We start from the raw sequence: 22854 nt of genomic DNA on the forward strand, positions 1-22854 counted from the left end.
CTGAGAGGAACAACTAGATGATGTTGACGGAACAAAAAATACTTGTTCCCCACGTGACGTGCCCCGTCTTCGGCAAAAACAAGCACTGAAATAACTGGAGTGAAACGTGCCAAAACTACCATAATCACATGACAAGGGTTGACACATTCTGGCTTCACAGCTGTTAGAGCTACGTACAGTACCACGTGCTTGATCAGATGACTACGCTACGTAAAGAAAAGAGGGTTTTCATAGTTCCTGTAAGATTGTAGCTATTTTGTCCAGCCAAACACGGATTTTTCGTGATCAAAGTAAAGAGCAGGTTAAAGCATCCACGCTAAAATTGCAAGAAGATTAAGACTGGCAAGGGGTAGGGTACAGTTACATAATCAAGCTTTCAGGCATATCGAAACCAGTAGGATAAGGAATTATATTGATTTTATTTTGTGCACTGGGAAGGCGGGGAATACAAAGCGCCGTGCCATCAGTACAGCATTTGAATGCATCCTTTATTCACAAACTACTCCCGAAAGAATCAACTTTGCCTTTACAACGCCTTTTGGAAGAATACGACAATCTTATCACCTAGTACATGGATTATCTGGTATGAAACTTTCTTTCTGTTGCACCTGATATTGGCTAGCTGGCTAGCTAGTTTGTTATCTCGATTGTCCTACTGTGGAGTAGTTACTGAGTTGAAAATAGAACAGATGGATTTAGAATCAGTACCTGTAGTTAGCTAGATAAATGTGTCATGAGATTATGTCATGAGATGACAAGTGAATTCAAAGCTGCACTGCCAGTGATAGTGGTTGGTACAGATCTTGCTTGTTTGCTGCAGTGTGTAGTGGAATATGGGTATTGCGATGAGACCTGTAGAGAGTTACGCCTACTTGTAACCAGTCGCTGAGTTTGGAAAACGTCCGCACCCTATGCTTGGGTGATTTTGAATTGCACCTCGGGCTCGAAACTGGTCAGGAACTGAGGTTAAGGGTTTTTCATGTGAACGTCACTGACCAGGTGGATCATTTGATCGGTTCCTAGAAGATTCAATCAAGCCTCTGATGGTAGAGGTTAATACATACTGCACATTGCTTGGTAGTAACGGGAGGGTCCTGTCATTTTGCTGTCTGTTACTGCGTAGTAACAATGCTGCGTGGCCAATGTTAGCAAGTTTGTGTATTCTAAAGCAAAACATCTGATTAATTTCCTTTCACCTTATAAAAGTCTTTCATGAAAAGAAGCTGCCTTTTAATAATATAGTAACCAACAGATAAGGTTTAATGTGCAATGAAAGGCCTGTGTCTCCTATGATCTTAAAATTGTGCACTGCATTGTTTGAAAATTATTTGACCTCTTAAATAATCTTTGTAACAGGAAGTTTTATTGGAGCTGTAATCATTTAGATGCCCTAGGCATCAAAGGAAAATGTGGTTTCCACCTCTTGCATGGAATGAAGTTCCTGTTGTTTGAGACACCCCTACGGAAGGACTTTATTTATGCACACATGATGCTGACAGTAGGGAACTGGAACAGTGATGAAAGTCAGCCACACTAGCCACACCGAGGAGAAATGCAGGTTTTCTCAGAAGACATTGCAGACATTTGCACAATCACTTAAAGTGAGCACTTGAAGGAACAATTTAAAGTTATGAGCATGACATCTTCACAGACTGAGGAGCCCATGGTAAAAGTTTCAGTCTAATCTGTCAGTCTCCTCTCTAACGTTTTGATTAAAGTGATGGTTATAGTTTACAGAGATTATGTATACTGGGTAATCAGCACAATTGCTAGCACCTGCTAAAGAGCTAAAGAGGGCCCAGGTAGCAGCACCCCATCCATCATACACTGGTGTCAGGTATTGTGACTGGCTTATGTGGCAGCAGTGCTGCAGGCAGTGAGAGCTGTCTTCTTATTTTATTTGTCTGTCAAGTATACATGGCTTACCCCTTTGTAGTTCTTTGTAGAATGGATGAAAAAAACAGTTTTCAGGTCAAAGTGGGCTGTTTACTAAAAGATACTCATAAACCCAGACCAATTTCATTCACTGAAGGGCATGGATCCCTGTCTTTACATAGCAGCAATGTTTGCTCTTTTTAACATTAAGATAAGGGCAATACAGAGGAGGAGCAATAGATTTTGTCAAACTGCAAGAAACTTTTGTAATAGATACAGTGCCACAAATATGTATCCCAATGTGCTGCATTGTTGCTGCACAAACATGGCTCATTCAGTATTTCACACATTGTGTACAGTAATACTACAGTAATGATATGATACATGGGTTAAAGATCTCCGGCCCCACGCCGGAAATCCTGCGTGCAGAGATTTTAGATCAGGCAATAAGTTATTACTAGCGTACTGTATACGGGGTCTGATATTACCACACCGGAACACAATTTTATTAAAAATCATTACTGAGCTGGGCTGAGCCTGTTTAGGCGACGTACTGGCACGAGAGCACTGTTCTTACCCAATCGGCAACTAGTTTCAACTTTCTGTGAGGCGGTGCCAGGAAGTGTATGCAGGGACTGTATCCGTTGATTACTGCACAATAGGCTAGCATGCATTCAAATGGATGGAGCATGGAAGCGAAACTTGTGAAGGCTGGCGCAGACACAAGAAATAAAATGAAAAATGAATGACGATGGGCTTGGTTAGGTGAAAACGGTAATGACGGACAAACGTTCGGCGTATGTTGTCACATAAACGAGCCCGGGAGCTGCTTTGCATCGTGTGTTCGAAAAAATACAGTACGGGACAAGCGGCAAAAGGTATTGTCTTGGCATGATACAGATCCCTCACACAGAGCAGCTGTTCGGGCTCTTCGTTATACATCAGCGTTGCCAGGAGCTGTGGCCACTGTAGCTGCTGCCGCTTCATCCATCCAAGACCGCGTGTAAAGTCCGCATTTATAGCGGAGCATGACCTGTCTTTCAGGATAGCTGAACATCACAGGACAGAACTGTACTCTCCAAACTTAGCGTGTCAAATATAAAGGCCAGCTATCTATCCACTCACGACATTGATTGTCACATTAGGCAATGTTTAGCGCATAAGCTGTCAAAACAGATGTTTTCACAGAACGTCGAGGGGTTCACAAGCCGCAACATGGACAGATTTTTCAATGTAATGGTCCGATCCTGTGATGATGACTTGGACAAAGTTGTAACACAGCATTTTGCTACTCGACCAACTTTTATTGAAGTTGCACTTTTCATTTTAATAACATTTTAATAGCATTTAAGAAAAGAAAGCAATATAAAATTGTATTAATGTATTTTTTGTTTTACAATTTGAAATTAAAGCTGTTGTGGTACCGTTAAATGTACGTGCGTCCCATTTGCCCCCCCCCCCCCCCCCAAAAAAAAAAAAGAAAAACATTTTGAACCATAACTGATGAACCACAACTGTAAAATTTACAGAGCCATTTGAAGCGACATACACAGTAAGGGTATGCAGCTTCAATAATATTATTATATTAATTTTGTTGTTTATTTTGTTATTGTTAATTTTAGTTGTCATACTAATTTGATAGCTGATGTTGCAGTGTTTTTAACATTGAATATTCAGGATTTCTCACAGACTTACACTTGTACGTCTGTTTGACTCCTACATGGATCCTCATTGACACATACCTAACTTTTCAATCAAGCAATTATTACTGAAATAGCAGTCCAGGGGCCACTTGGCAAAGCAGATTTGAAATAACCTACTATGGACAACTTTAACTCTGTTACCGCGCACCGCTTTGGGTCATCTCAAATGATACCAAACTGTGGATATAGTCAACTAAAGACTGAATCTTACAGAAATAATATAATATAATAATAATATAATAATAATAATAATAATAATCTGTCTCAACACGTAAAGAAAATGACCATGAATGGAGCAGATGGGTATGCAGACTCTCAGAACATGCACATCTAGGTCTAAACTTGAATGTTTGGTGGAATAGAATTATTCCACTTGTTTGTGGCACTGTAATACATAACAGCAACACAACAGTATGGCAATGGAAAACACTATTTTTCTCAAAGTAAATAAAAACAAAAAAGTTCATGCAAGAAATTGCAGCAATGCAACTCCTCCGTTAACTTGCAAGCAGCTGGTCAATGTGAAACCTGAGAAATTTCTGTTAGTATCTGCCTGGAGATGTTGGGTCAGTGAATCACTCATGGTTCATTTGTTTTGTAGTAACAGGCAAATATCACTCAGTGTGTCCCTCAGCTTTGATTCAGGACTTTCACTAAAGGGAAAATTGGCCTCACAATTTAAAGCTCAGAGATGAAAACAATGCATAGTATTTTAATCCAAACCAGATTGAATCCAGGTCTTACTAGAAGCAGGGTTTTGTACTGACTGAAAGTCACAGATTTCTTCCACTCAGTGCATTTATTTATTTATTATATAAACTTAGAATTGATCAAACTACTATGCACTGGAAGTGTTATTTTCATCCCTGAAACTGATGTGATGTGAAACGTGGATGTGAAGTTTTGCGCCAAATGATTTCATTTCATGACCATCCTCAGATAGAAAACAGTGGGCCTCATATTTCTGGCAATCCATCTTGCTTTTGGCATGGTTTATATAGATCTACAACCTGTAAATCTGAAGCAAAACCATGGATACAGATAGTTTAGAGCCATGCTCCTCTCTATTTTCTGTTGCTGCAGTTGGAGTGTAAATTTGGACTTGCTGCCTCTGCAGAGGGACACATGAGACTAGTTAATCCAGCAAGAGGGCAGAAATCACTCTGTCCTGTTTTTGTTCATCAAAGTTAATTGGGTCATATTTATATATTGATTATAATACTATATCAAATCTATATGTTGAATATAATACTGATGTGGAAGGGATTGGTCTTGCAAGGCAAGTGGATTCATTAGGATTCATCATTACCAGGGAGCATCTATGTAGAAATATTAACATGGAACCAGCTCTGTCCCCATAGACAGCTAGTCATTCGCAATTATAATATTTTTCCCATAGCAAAATGAAGAAACTCAGGACTTCTAAAAGTGTCTAAAAGGGATTCTAAAAAAGATAATCTTATAAAATCCATTCATGAATTTAAAAAATGTTTAGTGAATGTGATGTTTGTTTGGTGATGTGGTGTTCATGTTCTGGCTTTTGCTGCACTCAGTTGTTTTCTAGATCTGTCTTTTGTGTGCTATGTGGGCATTGGACTATGATAGTGTGTAATGCAGTCCAGTCATGATCCAGCTATTTGGCATCTATTTGGCAGCTCAGTCACAGATGGCAGAGTCCTAATACACTGTACAGTTGTAGGGGGAAAAAGTGTTTTTTTTCTCATTTGTTTTTGATGGGTGCACTTACACTGAATAAGAGACAACGTGATTTCATGTTTGACATCAACATGTGTAACATTTTCTACAGAATATAAAGTATCTGCTTTCACAAATTAACATCCAGTGTCATGTGGCATAGGTTGCATTTTCACATCATCATTGGAAAGAAACTGCTTATTTTCCATATCTCTGAGGCATTTCTTTCTTCTCCAGCCAAGCCTGAAATGTTCAGGTGAATGAGCCATTTGCTTGAACCATTTTCACTGCTCCTCAGATGCTAGAACTTTAAAAAGACCCATAAAACAGACTAGGCTGCATTCCTCTGTATAATTCTGCAGAAGGCCTGTTTTATTCTTTGCTTGGCTTCATTTCCTTTGTGTGGTACACAGGGAATATATCTGGACTGTTCTGAAGTCATTACACAACGTTTCAGTTGATAGCTAAGCTTTCATTTTTTTCTCTGTGTGCTTTGATATGAGCATCATGTGAATTTCAAAAGTAGAACAATGAGGCAGCACAAAGGGAGAAAGTAGCTACAAAGCAGTGAATCTGACCAAATCAGTGGGTCTGACCTATCTGCATATTTTTGTACCAGTTTCCAATAAAATATGGCACACCTTGACAGGAAAATGATAATGAATTATTTTCTATGGCAATAGTACAAGTCTGTGTCAGCAACTGACTCTCAGCAGGAGATCAGAATGAGGTGGCACTGCTCTCTCTTGTAGTGACAGTGGTAATGTACAGTACGCTGTCTTTATTATAATTTTTTATTTGAATACTTAAATTAGTGGAGCAACATTCATGAAATGAAAGTAGTTTAAAACCAGTATAATCTGTAGTTATATGAGGCTTTAATTGACTAAGATTGATGAGTTATGTGAACCCCACCTCATGCTCTGAGGTACATTATAGTGTTTTTGAAAATTATTTAGGAACTTTGCAAAGTTCATGTTACGTGCTTGATCAGAAAAGATCAAATGATTTTCTGAAGTAAATATAATTTGGCTTCATGATGCATAAAATGACATTCAGTGAGTGGTTGATAGTTTCTGTGACATATTTTCATTGGAAGCACACAGCTGATTACTGCTTCCGATCCACAGATGTTAGGCAGCTCACAAATGAGAAAGTTTTGTGTCTAGATACCTTGTTTCAAACTGGATGAATGAAATCCCAAACTTATATTTTATGATTGCAGATTTTGTTGTTTTATGACTCAAGAGTAATGATAGTTATGATAATGTTGTAAATGTACAGTATATGTCTTTTGCTTTCTGTATAATTTGATTGTTTTTTGCTTCTCCAGACCCACACCCCCCTGTATTCCTTGTAGAATTAGGATCCTCGATGGAAGAGTGTTCTTAATTTAATGAACTGAATGATGGCTGCTGTTTTTTTGTACACCTTTGTGTTTGTTTTTGAGAGGACGGATGGACTCATTGCCCTCCTGGTTGGCACGGGTAATCTTTCTGTTATTATGTGATGTGTGTTTTTTCAGCTCGCAGTATTTCCTTCATACTCTGCATGTGCTGGATCTCTGGGGGTTGTTAAATTAATGAGTTCAATGCTTTTGTTCCAAGCATGCTGGAAAGTTTATATCTTAGGGCTCCCCTGTGGCTTCTCAAAATTAGTATTAGAAAAAAGTCAATACTCAGACATATTTTAAGACATAAGTTTGATTATTGTTGGAGCCTTGTAAATTTTTAGCATAACATGGTGTAATGTGTATTCTCTGTAGGTATCTGTAACCAGTGGAATACATTTCAACTAAGGGGATATTGCTTGTTGTTTTCCTGTGAGGCACAGCTTTTGCAAGAGCCTTCTATGATGGCCACTTTAGAACAAGCCCATATTTCTTAAGAGAGAGAGCTTCTAACTGGGTCTTCTCTGCTCAGTGCATATGGGTGCCCCGGGGTGAGTGGGAGATGTTGGGAGATGTCTTGAGCAGATTGTACATGTGTAATCCTAAAATCTTGTTGATCTTCCCTGAGCCAGGTGGAGGATTCAGTGACATGTAGGGTAAAAAAGATGTTTTTAGGATGTGGGGAACATAGTACCAGGATGTGAAGAGAATAGAAGCAGATCACATAGCAACACTGTACAGAGCCATCAACTTCACAGAGTTATTAGCGTGACCCACCTCCGCATTGTCAAAAGAAAATAAATCCTGTACGGGTCCTACTAATTACCACAAAGTATCACAAAGAGCCACAAAGCACCACAAATAGCTAACTGAAAGCACCACAGAGTACCTCATACAACCGTAAACAAGCAAAACGTAAATGATTTTCATGATTTTCACGATTTTCAAAAAAGCTAGAATCCGGGTTATACTGTCTGTTCAGACACTGTTTTCTAGCATTAGCTTGCATCAGTATTTAAATTTACAGATTGCAAGCCCATGTAAGGTTGATATGGTTTGAAAAGTAAAACATGATCATTATGAGAACACAATACATACTTGAGAGGGGAATGCATGTTGAGCAGAGGGAGGAAAACTAGCCAGCAAACCAGCAAACTATCCATGTTACATGCTTTCCTCACGGGTTTAACTTCCTTTAATACAGTCTAGCTTTTTGTAGCTAAATATGTTCATTTTGGAGGCCAATTCTTATTCAACACTTATTTTTAGAGGCTAGATACCATGTAATATATTACAGCAACATACTAATATTCCCACAGAATCAAAACTTTACATTCTCTTGTCATGAAGACAAAATATTAGCTAGTGAATAATTTCCCTCAAGGTAGAATTTAAGTTATTGATTGAATGGAATTGTATATACTTGATAAGGTTCTAAATTATAGTATTAATCTACATGTCAACTCTGGTTTTCCTGCATTCATCAATTCATTTAACAGGTGATTAATTGTGTTGTCATTGGTGTATGCAATGACCTCTGAGTCTGTGTACCACATGTGAAAAGCTTTGGACTGCCATCTAGGTCAACATATATATATTTCAAGTACCCAGTTTACTTTAAAAATAAAGCATAGAAGTGTTACTGGTTTATCTGCATGCATTTACTCCTTTTAAGTTGACCCAATCATGACATACACTATATGGACAAAAGTATTCTGATGCCTGGCCATTACATTGTAATGACATTGTATTCAAATACATATACTTTAATACTGAGTTGGTCCCCCTTTTGCAGCTATAACAGCTTCCACTCTTCTTGGAAGGCTTTCCACAAGATTTTGGAGTGTTTCTGTGGGAATTTATGCCCATTCATTCTGTAGAGCATTTATGAGGTCAGGCGCTGATGTTTGACGAGAAGGCCTGGCTCGCAATCTCCGTTCCAGTTCATCACAAAGGTGCTCGATGGGGTTGAGGTCAGGGCTCTATGCGGGCCAGTCAAGTTCTTCCACACCCAACTCATCAAACCATGTCTTATAGTACTTGCTTTGTGCACTAGGGCACAGTCATGTTGGAATAGAAAAGGGCCTTCCCCAAACTGTTGCCACAAAGTTGAAAGCATAGCATTGTCCAAAATGTCTTGGTATGCTGAAGAATTAAGATTGCCCTTCACTGGAGATAAGGGGCCTAGCCCAAACCCTGACAAACAGGTGTGGCCAAATATTTTTGTCCATATAGTGTATGTTAGATCTTTTCAAATACTAGCACTCCTGATTCAACCTGCCAGCTAATAAGCAAGACCTTTATTAGTTTAAATGGGTTTGCTGGGGGTGGCAGAATACATCAAATACACAGCTGGGAGTTTCTGACCATTAGGATAGAATCTGACTGTAGTGATGTTAGCTGTTTTGTTGGCTTAGCAATTAAAAATATATGATGGGAATGTTGTCTTAGCCCACCCGTTTGTGCTTGATAAAAGTTTAAGGTTTGTTATAATGTAATGGAAAAAAGACTAAAGTGTGATCTAAAAAGATGTGACTAATACTAGACTTTTGGTAAACTAAAACTAAACAAATACTAAGAAGGGAAAAATTACTAAAATGTGATGAAGACTAATATGTATTTTAGTCAAATGACTCAAACTGAATCTAAAAAAAAGGTAAAATTAAGACTGGAGTTAAGGGGGAGCGATTCTCTGTGTAGCTCGCCAGAAGGTTTGTGGTCCTTTGTGGCTGATTGTCATAGTTTTGGGGTTGTGTCCTGTACTTTTCAGTACTTGTACTTTGTTGGAGCTGTTTTCTGTTGTTTGCAGTACTTTGTGATACTTTGTGGTTGCTTGTGGTAGCTGTTTGTGGTTGTTTGTAGTACTTTGTAGTTGTTTGTGCTACTTTGTGGTAATTAGTTGGACAGATGATAAATAAGAGGAGTTGGTGGACCTGGTTAAAACCCCAGTGTGAAACCCAATATCTTGCCAAAGACTGAATAAGTAATTAGTGTTAATTAAATATTTTGTCTGCAGTTCAGAAGTAAAAGGCTGTAACCTTGGACTAAATTTAAGAATCAGTTGTGCTGCTCTGCAGTACTCATTTTGTTCCTCTTACATGAGCACAATAGGAGAATTTGTTGGGACTGGATGGGTAGATATACTGTCCTCTCTGAAAGGTACTAAAAATGCTCATTTGTCCCGACAACCTGGCAGACCATCGAGATTCCATTAGTCGGGAGTCATCGATGTACAGTGCCCCTGAGGGAGTTCAGTCATTCAGTCAGAGTTCTGTGCAAAGCTGAGAACTAGCACACACACTGGGGTGCATTGCCATTCCTAGGCCTTGAGAATAATCTGTTTTTCCACATGTACAACATTTATGCCATGTGCTGCTTTTGTAGCACTACTAGTCATCCACATTATAAACACAAAGCAAAATGGACAACACAAATTCAGTGAAATTTGTAACAATTCATACATGTATAATTTTTGTTGCAGTGGCAAGGGAAGAAATTAAATCTATACACAGTGTGGGAGAAAAATGCAGTGGAGCCAATAAGAAACAGATGTGCACCGCAGACAATGCAGTTGCATTCAGAGTTGATATGTCAAACAGCCAACCACATGTGCAGTATTAAGTGATTATTATACAGTCAAACGTCTCTGTTATCTTGTCAAATAAGTATGTGCTATATATAACCCAAACTTAACAAGAAATGAGTCGATGGCTGAGGTTGAACGGGAGCTGCAGTGGATCCTAGCAAATGACAGAAAGTCCTAGCAAATGACAGACACTGATTTTTTCATCAGCTTCTACCTCTGGGCCCTTAGCATGAGCCAGTCCTCCACCCTGTGCATAGCAGTATTTAGCTCAATGCACGAGTGTGTGTGAACTTGAATCCGTTAAGTAAGCCACACAGGAGGTTTCAAGTCACTTGAAATGTTATTGGCCTTGTGGATGAGAATACCCTCAGCTCTCTCATGTTATTGGCCTTGTGGGTGAGAATACTGTGAGCTCTTTCATGTTACTGGCCTTGTGGGTAACAATACTTTCAGCTCTCACTTTGTGCCATTGTCTTTTCCAGTGTACAGCTACACTGTAGTCTGCTACCTAAAGATATTGATGACTACTAGGTTTAGTTTTAAAATGTCTCTAAAATATTACCACTTTCAATTAGCTTTCATTTTATTAGGTAGCCTATAGTTTTTTCACATTCAGTTTTATATGTTTGTTAAGCAGCATGATGCCAACATTTTTAAGTGTCCCACCTGGGAAACATTCATAGTTCAAAGGGATGTTTCTCAGATGTTTATCAGTGTAGTGGAAATAATGAAGGTTTGAGGATGCCAGGGAAAAAATATCATGTGTGTAAATGATAGATCCTACTATATCAGCAGTGATCTACCCGTATGACTTCTTGGAGCTGAACAGGTGAGGCATCCATGTCCCTCAGTGGCTTTAGTTTTATTTTTGTAATTAGTGATATGGCAACTCAAGATCACTTGATATCTTCTTGTTTCACCTTGAACAAGGCTTTGTAGCTTCGTAAAGTACCTTGAGAAATGAAACGACCATTGTCTGTGGGGACCCCAGCATGTAGGTTTTCTGGAATTTTCGAGCATGATTAGTTGGCGGGGCTTCAAAAACAACATCCGTCGCAGATTGACCCAGACAATAGTGCTGGGTGAAACAGTAAACCAGGCGTTCCTCTCTGGGATCTGGCCTGAGAACAACAGAGGGGAGTTCAGTGTGAAACCAAGAGGTCAGTTGTTGTATGAATTAGAGTTGGGATTTGTGTGCAGCGCTGTGAGAAGGGATGACAGGGCTTGTGGATGCAGTGAGCTGGATGTAGGAATGGTTCTTAAAACAGCATGGTATTGACAGCGTGATGTGTGACACTGCCACACTTTTCCATCTCAAATATTTGAAGACATTTCCCTGTAGAAGTGCAGGGCTGATATGAAGGCTGGAAATGAGATTCTGGGATTTTTGTGTTTAAATTGCACATGTCTTAGTACCTGCATGTCAGAGAAGTCATGTGCAGAGGAATCTTCTTACAGCTGATTGACTTTACATTATGGTCTTTGTGTCATGTGCTTCAAACAGTACCAGCTGGATGTGATTTCTGACAAGTCTTCTAGAAATTTTTTGTGTATACTCTTTAATTTGATTATTTAAAGGCACCTACTGTGATTTTGTGGCAGAATAGGTCCTAGGAAAGTGTGTAGGTAGTCATACTGAACCCGCACTAGTGATAATCAGCCTGAACCAGCCTAGTGATAATCACTGGCTTGTTCTGTACTTGGTACATTTAAGTGTACGTTGTGTTCGTTTTCTCTTACTTAGTGGCATTTCCAGAAAATGTAAAATTCATTTCAAGATAAAATTTGATTAATCTGCGTTCTGCATTCTTATGTAACCTGTGGGTTATGTTTAGCTGCTCTTTAACTTTGTCAGTACCAGTCTTGATTTAATTTGTGAGATAGAAAACTTTTGTTAGCTACTAAAGCCGGTAAGTCTAAATGTGATGGCACATGAAAATCTTTGTTTTAAATAACAAGTAATGTCAAATCATGTAAAATCTCACTCTAGTTAGATGTCATTGAATATCAGACAGGTTTTCTTGTTTGATAACATTCAGTATTCTTTTTAAGTACATGAAAAATCTAGGTTATATACCAGAAGAGAGGACGTGGATTATTTTATAGTCCAGTGTTAGATCACAAAACAGACAGAACTAAACGGCCAGTGTTTTTTTTTTTTAAGTGTAATGTGTTGCCACCTTGGCATGAAACTCAGACATTTTAAAACATCACACTGTGTGTATATTACTGTCCCTCCATATCAAACAATAACGGATGCAGATACATAGAAGATAGGGCTGCACTACAGCATACATAATGTAATGTTCTACTGACATGCAAGGAATGACTATACATATGCATGTATATTAATAAATTCCTTGTTTTTGACTGGAGTTCAGGTTTAGGATGGTTGTATACTTTCCTGACATCCATCTCCTTCTCCAGGTACATTCTTTCAATCCCCCGTTGAAAACTTCCTAATTAAATGTATTTTTTTAAAAACAACAAAAAAAACTTTTAATATCTGTATGTTTTGTGGAGATTTCCCGCTGATATGATTTATGAATATAGAAAACTGTAATTAAATGAACAGTGAGTCCATGTCTTCTCATAAATGCGCTTACCACATCACTGTGGGAAGTCCAGCAAAAATAAGACTGGTCCTGTTGGTTGCATTGACAATGGAGAATGTTCTGCTTTCCTCAGTGAATTGATTTACCAGTTATGACTGTTTGTGTCATCTTCATCAAAGCAGTAATAAACTAATACTAAAGCAGTACTTAAATTTAAGGATCTGCACCCCCCACAGTTTACAATCTAAAACAAAGGGTTATCATCCTCTAGGCAAGAGGCTGAATGTATCATGGGCATACTTTGTTTATAAAATTCTTCATTATGTTACATTCTCAAATGTTATTATTTAAGGTGATGACATAGGTGTCACTGTATGCCTAATATACCTGGCTATTTGAGTTCTTTTTTGAGTTAAAGTTGTGCAAATTCCATTGTTTATTGCCACTGGGTTTTACTATTATTCTCTGTGTGCTTACTTGCTTTCAAATGTATAACCTCTTAAGGCAATCAGTAACTTACTTCACTTGTTAAACAACATTAGGCACTCAGCTGGTATTTTTTTCTGTTCCCAAACACTAGTAAACACTGCGTAACTTCAGAGAGACTTGGACAGAAAATGTAGTTGTATAGAACTGAGTTTTTCTATAGGTGTGCTCCAAATGGGAAATAAATATTGAGGCTCAAATTGTTATTTTTGTGGCCTATACATTGTAAAGGTGTGAAGGGAAGATGCCAAGAAGTCTAGCAAAATCAAGCAAGTCCTGGAAGACTTGTGAATCAAATTCTTGAAAAATGTGTGGGGAGGAGCATATTAAAGAGAGACTATTTTACGCCCAGTGCTAAAAATGTGACCTGATAGATGTCCCCAGATTAGGCACAGCAGTCAAAGTACATTTGTCTTCAACCTTAGTTCAGAATTTTGTGGAATTTTACAGCTGAGGATTATATTAATGGACATTTGGAAGCTTGCTCCTGTAGACCAGTTAGGAAGTCGTTTAAACACTCTGCAGATGGGACAGTAAGTAGTTGCTGGTTAGCTTGATATTCTTCTGGAATTGCAAAGTGGTGATCTGTTCCATTGAATGTGTACATGTTTGAAAAATTGGAAATTGAGATTTAATTTGAAACTTTTGTGTCACAAAAATGTGTAATTTTTTAGAATCCCAGCACCAGTCCTTAGACCCAGCATTTTGATCCTTCATGGTTGTATTTTTAGCAGTGTGAACAGTCTTTTTCCCTGAATCCCTGTCTTTTGGGTGAAGTTGGTGAAGACTGCATGATTTTTTTTCTGCACTGGGTCTCACAGTGATTTAGGAGTGATTACCTTCCAGCACTTCTCTCTCTACCTTCCCCCTGGCCCTTTTCATTGACCCTGGCTGGCTTGTTTGTTGTTGGGGTTAACGCTGTTGCTGTGAATGAGGCCTGAGTGCTTGTAGCTTGCTGTGTGCAGGGCTGGCTTTCATATGTCTCATACACAGTTTATACATCTGTTCGTGTGGAAGGAATTGGATTATGTCACATTCTTTTATTGTTTTAAGCATTTTACACAGCTTGAAGCAGCCCCTACTTTTTCAGTGAATTCAGTGTTTGCATTCTGTGAGTGTAGAAATATGTTTTCCCAGTCAGCAGAGGCTTGGTTTTAACAATGACGAGAAAATGCGCAACACATCCTACAGATTAAAGAGAGATTATCCTGTAAAAACACACTGAACATGATCATTCATCTATGCATAGTAACAGCAGGAGATTTTCATGTGTTTACTGATCAGCAGGGCTTCACAGCGCCCCAGGCACACCTAAATACAAAAGGCCTTTCTCATTCTTAAAATGGAGCAGTGGGTGGTGGAATATTAACTCTGTCCGATATCTTCACTTTTAGAAATTCATAAGGGTCATTATGTTCCAAAAAATATCTTAGTAGAGACATCGCTGTGAGATAACCACTGCATATAGTCCATGCAAAAAGCTTGTCCTTATCTATTTTCAAGTCTTTCAGCCTTGTGTTGATGGCGCAATGTTCCATTTGTTATTGGTGGCCATAAGCTAAAGCTGTAGACAACCAGTAAAGTGGCCTTGTAGTCACTGTTTATGGGAGGTGTTGTGTTCGTTTAAACTGGCCTTTTTTGCTTCATGTTTCATTAGATAATATTGATAAATTGGCCAATGTGTATATGGTCAATTCCATGTAAAAGTACCCAGAAGAACCAAAATGTCAGGTACATAGGAGCATGTCAAACTGCATGTGAAATGAAAGCTAAGGGCCTATAGTTTTGGGAAATTAAGGCATGTGTACATTTTACATCTTAAAACATAGGAAGAGGTAAAGGCTTTCATTTCTGTTCAAACATATGGAAAAGTAGTCTTCTACTAGAAAAAGTCCTAGGTTTTAGAAATGCATCAAAATACAAAAATGTTTGCATTAAGACCCCTGCCAACATCATTTAGTTTGGCTTCTGTCATTCCATACCCCAAACCCGCATATATTTAACATATTTTCTAATTTCTCTCCCTCATCAGGGGGGACGATAATGGAAGTTCACAGAAGTAAGAGGTATAGGTAGATCTATCAAACACTTTTCACTGACAACTTAATAATTCTTAATATTGATATTTAAACTCATAATTCTGTTACCAATTTGGCAATGGAATTACTGCAGTTAAATTGGCTGCAATGGAAAATCATAATAGTCACAACCCACAGTTGGGTCGCTACTGTCCTCCCTTAAGCAACAGAGGAAGCTCACAAAAGCAAAGCCAGCAAATCACACAAACATGCATCACAAGTATCTGCCTTTGAGAATGATGACAAACATGTTTTATACTTCTACAGGAAAGGCAACAAGGAATTTGTCTTCATCAATAAAGACCACACTGCAGTGTTTCCCCACACATAGACTTTACTCGAGCGGGCCGCCCAGGTATATTAACGGCCGCCAAAGTATATTTGGACACCCATTTTAGCATTTTTTTTTATCCGTCCGAGAGAATGACGCCATCCGCGATCGATTATTTTCTAGCGCTCTGCGCTGACCTTTCCGAGTGTAACCAAGCGCTCTGCGCTGACCTTTCCTAGTGTAACCAATGTATAAACATTGAATTTAGAGATTCAATCGAAGTCGAAATGGAGGACAAACTAGAGAAGCTTATACTGTGTGTGTCAGGCTTTTCAGAGTTGTATGACACCACTTCGAATTGGTACCACGACCTTGCTAAAAAAAAAAAAAAAAAAAAAAACGATGCATGGCGCAAAGTTAGCATCGAGATGGGGCTACCAGGTCTGTAGATTCGGCTGTAATAATTTATGGTTATTAGCTACATACCCGGCATACTCAGAAGCTTGCTACGTCCCTGGTTATTAGCTGGCTAGCTAGCTTAGTTGTTCTGCCAAATCCAAACATGAGTTTATAGTATTAACGGTACAGAGCTACAAAAAAAATTGATAGCTAGATAGTGTATTAGTATCCTTGTAAGCACACATACATCTCCGAGACGTCTATGCGATGTATGCCGATCTGGAAGAGGTATTTAAAAGAGCGGTTGCTTATCTGGAAGACGTCTCTGACTCATCAAATTTGAATGTCTACGGTTTAACAACAAATTATGGGTAAAAGTAAAACATCCGAAACATTTTAAACGTTAAAGACAGCAACGTTTCGTGAACACACATTCTACGGACTGTTTTCCTCCTTCGGCGAACTATCAGAGCAGTTGCCAGGGCTTTTTTCTGTTGTTTGCTGAAATACACGTTCAGCAAAGTTGTAGAGATAGTAAGTATTTGAGGTTCCGTCTTTGCCTTATTTCTCACACGTTGACGCCCCAACGCCAGTCATGTGTAAGCAGCTTAATTGTTGGGGGGGTTGGATCTGTGAAATATTTGAAATTAATAGAAATGTTCAATAAACCAAAATATTGTGTTAAAGGTCACACGTATTTGTTGTTTGTCACATGTAGCAGACCATTTTTGTGCCGGCAGGTAATGCTGGCCCTTTCCACCGGCTACCACCACAAGTATGTTTCAGACCTGTGGGAAACACTGCACTGACACATATGGTGTGGTTTCCCAAATACGGATTTCAGCACAGGTTGCATAAGATGGAGAACGTTTTCATTTTTCAGAAGCTGAATCTGTGAGGCAAATTAGGATGGGACTAGGTGTCTGTACGTGACATAGGACTGAGTGTGTTTTTAACTAAATGCTGTTGTATTTTTTGGGCCAGAAGTGTAGGCTAAATTTTGTCATAAGGAAGAAAAAGACATTGATGACCACATGTCATTTATTATTTATATCAGATAACTTTTTTCTTCAATTTATTTGGCACATTTCTGTAAACTAAGGTCCAACACAGCCATATAAAGAGAATTTCCCCTTTGCAGAATAGCCAAATTCCATTCCTGCTTTACCCAAAATATCTGATTTCTGTAGGGATGTTGTATTTGACATTGTGTTTGCTGACCATACAGTACAGCAATAATCAGATATTGATGACTCACACATGAAATTTACTTCAAAATAGACAACCACCAGTTTACAGTAACAATTACTTAATACAAAATGGTGTTATGATTAGTGTGCGAACAATTAGCACTTTCTAAGATGACCACTTTGCTAATTATAGAATTTCTCTTGAGAGCATGTTCTTCAGTTTGCAGAAATGTTTCAAATCAAATTACTATGGAATTACCAATAATGAATTCATTACATCATATTACAATATTTAGCAGACACTCTTATCCAGAGCAACTTATATAGGTCACAGTTTTACATGTTATCCATTTATACAGCTGGATATTTTCTCAGGCAATTGTGGTTTAAGTACCCTGCCACAGTGTCCTAGTGGGGAATCGAACCAGCAATGTTTGGGTTACGAACCCTGTGCCTTACCATTACATCACACTTCTGCCCCTTCTTCCTGCATTTGTTTTAGATACCACTCTGAAGAAGGTTTTGCTAACATGCAGTTGTGCTAGAACGTTGTTTTTCTTGTACTTTCCTTTCATTGTTGAATTTTCTCTTACCAATGTATACAGTTTTTTTTTTTAACCTTGGTTGTGGATTTTTGAAGTGGTGTCAGTGTTATGGTTGTTATCTTTTGATATTAAGATGGTATGGAGAAGTAGGTGTCTCCTATGAGGATGCAGTGTGATTGGTCAAGGTGTTTAACTATATTGTAAATTGTCAAGGGAGTGTGAGATAGCATTAGAGCAGTTTTGAAATGATTTAATGGTATGAATAAATTTTAGACAGAAAAATCATTTCTGGAAGTTACAGAGAAGTTCAATTTCAGAGTAAGGGTAAAGACACATTACTTGTGTTTTAGATTACACAAGTGTTTGTGGATTCAAGGGGAAAGCAGTTATGTCAGAACATGTTTGGCTGGATTAGGAGAAGTGGAGAGGTTTGGAATGTACACTTTGGAATGAAATGTAGTACTAAGATTTGTGAGGAAGAAGCCTTCTTATCAGGTTTTGCCTCAAAGGGGGCATACTTTGTTCATAAATGGTCCAACAAAAGAGTTTCATTAGTTTTTGGCCAATCAGTATGTTATAGCACAAGAGTGGAAACTGTATGCATATAATATTTCTTCTGTGATTTGTGAGAAGCAGTGAGGTGGATGCCTTTTTTGGCATTTTGTCAGAGGTTGCATAAAAATTGCTGAAGGTTATAAATGACTTTTTTTTTTTTTTTGCGATGAAGTTTTTTTCAACAATTTCAAATATAAGAACATACATCCCCATACACGCGCACACACTCACACACACACACACACACACACACACACACACACACACACACCCCAGTAGCCCCAGTCACATGAGTTAGCAGTACCACACCCTGGAAGTGAGGACAATGAAGATAACATGTTGTAAGATGACTGTAAAAAAAAAAAATTAAAAGAAAATGTTACACACAAATTAATACAGCCATGATAACAATGATGAGCAATATAGTTACACACGAGTGACACTCACAAAAACAGAGAGTTATGTACAGGCTGTTTTACTGAGGGTCTAGATCTTAAGGCTGGGAATTCATGAGATTGGAAATGTGTGTGGCAGCATTTCTCCAGAGAGTTTCAGTTCAGAGGCCTTTACTCTGTTGATTCTAACAGTGGACAGCTCTAACATTACACTGTCTGGAAACCACGCCAGCCACAGTTGCACACTGAGGATGTGCAGTGGGACCCAAGGCTAGGTTATCATTTTCTTGGCTGCTGTTAATCCAGCAAGCCAGACTGTCCTTTGTTCCTCAGACAGACCAAGTTTAGAGTTGTCATTAAGTAATAATTGTATGGGATCAGGAGGTATGGCGTCTGACAATATGGATGCAGTTTCCCAAAATTCATGTCTCTGTTCTTATTCTCAAATCATGTGCATGAATGTGCCAGTTTGTTGGTGGGGGCAAAGATCATGATAAGGGCAAGGGGAGGCTTTTGTAATCAGAATGTTTTGAAAATGGAATGTTTTTCATGTCTTTCAAAATTTGTCCTAAGTGTCAAATTGTTTTCTATGAATTTTGTAAAAATTGTGCTCTTTAAGGTGTGCTTCATAGATACTGAGGAATAAAGTGACACATGTAATTGTGTTATCTGTGCAGATCTAACCGATTGCACAAGACTGATCTAGGCCTGTTGCTCTTCAAAAGAAGTGCTTTGGCTCTCAATGTCATGCTTCTTGGTGGCAGGAGTTTATGCCTCTGATTAGACCTTTTCAGGCCTCTAATTGCAGTGGCAATGGTGTGGAAAATTGCAGTTCTATCTTTAGAGTTCCTGGCCACAAATGTGCTTGCACTTGTGCCCCTTTTGGGGTCAAATACCTCATCTTTATTCAAAAGCCTCATAGGATCTTATCAAAGGTAATAACACAAAGTACATTTTAATCTTTTAGAAAACATTTTCTTTATAAAAAAAAAATCACAACAAAAAACATGTCTGAATTTACTATATAGTGAGTCACAGGTTGAATACCAGATGAATTTGGGGGCTTTTGTGCAAATAAAATAAATAAATAAATTTAAATGATAATGACCTCCTAAGTTAGTCAAAGAATCCCTGTAAAATGCATGATACCAATTACATGTGACCTTTAATGTCCAATTCCTATTGGTTTCACAGTAAATCAATGATCTGTCATTTTCCAGTTGTGAAATCTTGTTCGGGACATCTCTGTACAATCTCTGGTTGTCCACTTACCCGTGACATAGGACAATGTGATGCAAATTTGTCTACCACGGGAAGATTTGGCTTGATCCAAGTACAATTTGTACTGCTCTGACCAAATTCTGTCACACTGATAGCCAGCTCTACAATTGATTAAAAAAATGTGGAAACACTAATTACGCTGAGTGAACAGACGGCAGACAAATGAAGACCCCTCTATGATTTTGGGTGGCTGTGCAAGTAAAATGAATTCCTTTTTGATTCCTAAGTTTGATTCAAATTTTTGCACTTAATTGATACTTAAGCACATGAAAAAAATGTCTGGCTAACTAAATACTTAGCTAGTAGTCGCAAACATTACTGTGGTTGAGTTGTGAGCTCTAGCTGTAATTTGGATGGCTAGCTGTTTTAGCTAACAGTGCTCCACAGTATTGAGTTAAATTGTAGCTTGATTTACAGCAAACTTTTTTGGCTGGTGGAAATTCTGACTTGCTTTTTTTTCCATCTCCCAGGCACCCTAGCTGGTAGACCTCAAAGTTAATTTCAGATGCTGTGTTAAATTTGAAAAAAAAAAAAAAAAAAAAAACAAACAAAAAAAAACACTCAACTATTTATAGCCCAGTATCACACTGGTATCTTGTGTATGTAACAGTAAGCTCTCATAAAACATGAATAATTACTTAATACAAGATGGCCAATAAGATCTGCAAGTATTATTTATTTTGGCCTGTTAATTTAAAAACGCGGTACATGTGTTTTAGAGGTCTGGGGTATGACAGAATGGCGAGGTGTTTTTTCGTGGACTTGGAATGCATTGGAAGAAATCTTGTGGCTTTAATGGTAGATATGTTTTGACTGTTCCAAACTGCCAGCTGTTTGTAAAACCTATATACTAACAACCTTTCTTCCACCTTCCCGTGGAGTATAGTGAACTTGTAGTGATTATTGTTAGACTCTGAAGAGATGAGCTCTTTACCCCTTCACATCCAGGCATTTTAGTGCATACACACATTGAAGTAGGCTGTTTGAAGAGGCTGTATATAGCATAGCAGTTCACTGGAAAAGTTGTTAGTTAGTGGGTGTGTGTACGTTTTCTCTAAGATGTAAGGAAGATGTAAGTGCCATCTTGGGCTTAGTGTAGTATAGTGAGTGGAAGCAGAGGAACAGGTGTATGTATGGTGTTGGGTTAAATACAGACGCCCCATTGGAAGGCACCAATGGAATTCCCTGTCTCAAGAACCTGCAGAGTTTTTTTTGACTGGTAGAGTCTTGCAGTTTTATTAAGTCATATGGCCCATTTTATACAAATGCTTTTCTTCCATCAAATAGTGTACAGTAGTACCTCTGAATCGGGGAAAAGAAACTGGTTTTAATCATATCAAAAAATGAACCACATTAATGCCAGGTTATTGATATTTACTATGATCATATAATGCTGGATATGAATCAGTTTGACCTAGAGTTACAGTGTTTTTTAAGTTAGAACAAAAAATGGTAGAGTTGTACCTTGTGATTAAGGTAAAGATGATAAATACACTAAAATGGTAGAGGCCACCCATGGTGTCATGAAATATTTAGGGGTCAATCATAAATTTGATTCCCTTGACTGTTTGATGGAGGGGACATTGGAGTAGTGCTGCTGGGTGCTGAAGCTGATACACTTCCGTTCTTTGAATGGCAGGATGTGAGCAGGCTCTGCCTCCATCCCAGGGCATATATCCCACAGTTCCCAATAATCCTGCTGGTGCCACATACCAACCTGCACAAGGAGTCTGCTGGGACTGGAACTTCCCAAGGGCTGAACAGGATGCTGTTCACAACAGTGTGCTTTGCAGCAGCCTGCTAACTTTGACGCTGGGTGGGAATCCATGATTTGTTTGGGAAACAAAGAACAATTTCCTGTAAGAAAGACTTACTTTGGAGCATTTGAGAAAGTGAGCTCATGCTATTGTGTTCTTACAATGTGTTTGTGGACTAGATTTAGCTGGACATCAATTGTTATCATTGTTAAGCTAAATGGTTAATTGTTAAGCTATACATGGGGCTTTCTATTAGAGTGGAGGCTTCTGCTGTTTTAGATAAACTGCTCACCATGTTATGCACCAGATATGAATACACAAATACCATGTTTCCAGCCATGACTCAAATAAGGAAATAACAGTGGTGCCCCTGCATGCTGTTCGCATGCAACTTAAATGACTACTAGATCTTTTGGGTCCCTCTGAGTGCTATTCACCGTATGGCTGCGCATCTGACACCAAATGGACACATGTAATGTTAAACATTACATCTGTCCATTTGGTGTCGGATGTAATTTTTTTTTTTAATTCGATGTTTGCACAAATATGTCCTAGGTTCATTTCTAAGCCGATGGTTTTCCTGTCATTGAGGCAGTAAAACAAACTGCTGTATCCTCTTTTTTCTTTTGCTCTATCTTGTTGAATTTGGTTGACTTAATAAGAAATGTGCAGATAGAATCTCTGTTTTAATGCAAAGAGGAGAAAAGGATGAAGGCTTATGATTAAAAAGCTTTTGTGGGACAACAGCATGGACTCGTTGGGGCCATGTTTACGTTAAGCCTAGCTGTGGCTTTGGCAACTGGAAAATGCTTATCCTCCAGATGCTTTAATTCTGCGTGGGATGGCAAATCCCCAAGCACTGCACCATCGAGAAGAGAAAATGAGAGATTTTTTACTTTTTAACTCCTATTTGTGCCGTTACAAATGTGGAATATGATGGTGGAAAATGTGTGAACTGTTTACTGATGTGCAGTCATTAACCTCCAAAATCCATGTTAACCTGATGTTTCATCCGCGCTTAGGGACATTTGGGTAGGCTCAGGTACACCTGATCAGTGCTAATCTATCAGTGCTCAGTCTATTAACCATTATG

The 22854-nt window shown here is 38.5% G+C and overlaps 1 protein-coding gene across 1 annotated transcript in view; it reads left to right on the plus strand.

The window, feature by feature from the left end:
- Positions 1 to 239: 239 nt before the first annotated feature.
- arl15b (ADP-ribosylation factor-like 15b) overlaps positions 240 to 22854 on the plus strand; it is a 110456-nt gene continuing 87841 nt past the window's right edge. The window contains exon 1 of the mRNA XM_036529699.1: positions 240 to 583. Coding sequence (XP_036385592.1) covers positions 572 to 583 — 12 coding nt within the window. The 5' untranslated portion in view covers positions 240 to 571. The remainder of the gene's footprint in view (positions 584 to 22854) is intronic.

Source organism: Megalops cyprinoides, chromosome 5, assembly GCF_013368585.1.
Source record: "Megalops cyprinoides isolate fMegCyp1 chromosome 5, fMegCyp1.pri, whole genome shotgun sequence".
NCBI classification, from domain to species: Eukaryota; Metazoa; Chordata; class Actinopteri; order Elopiformes; family Megalopidae; genus Megalops; species Megalops cyprinoides.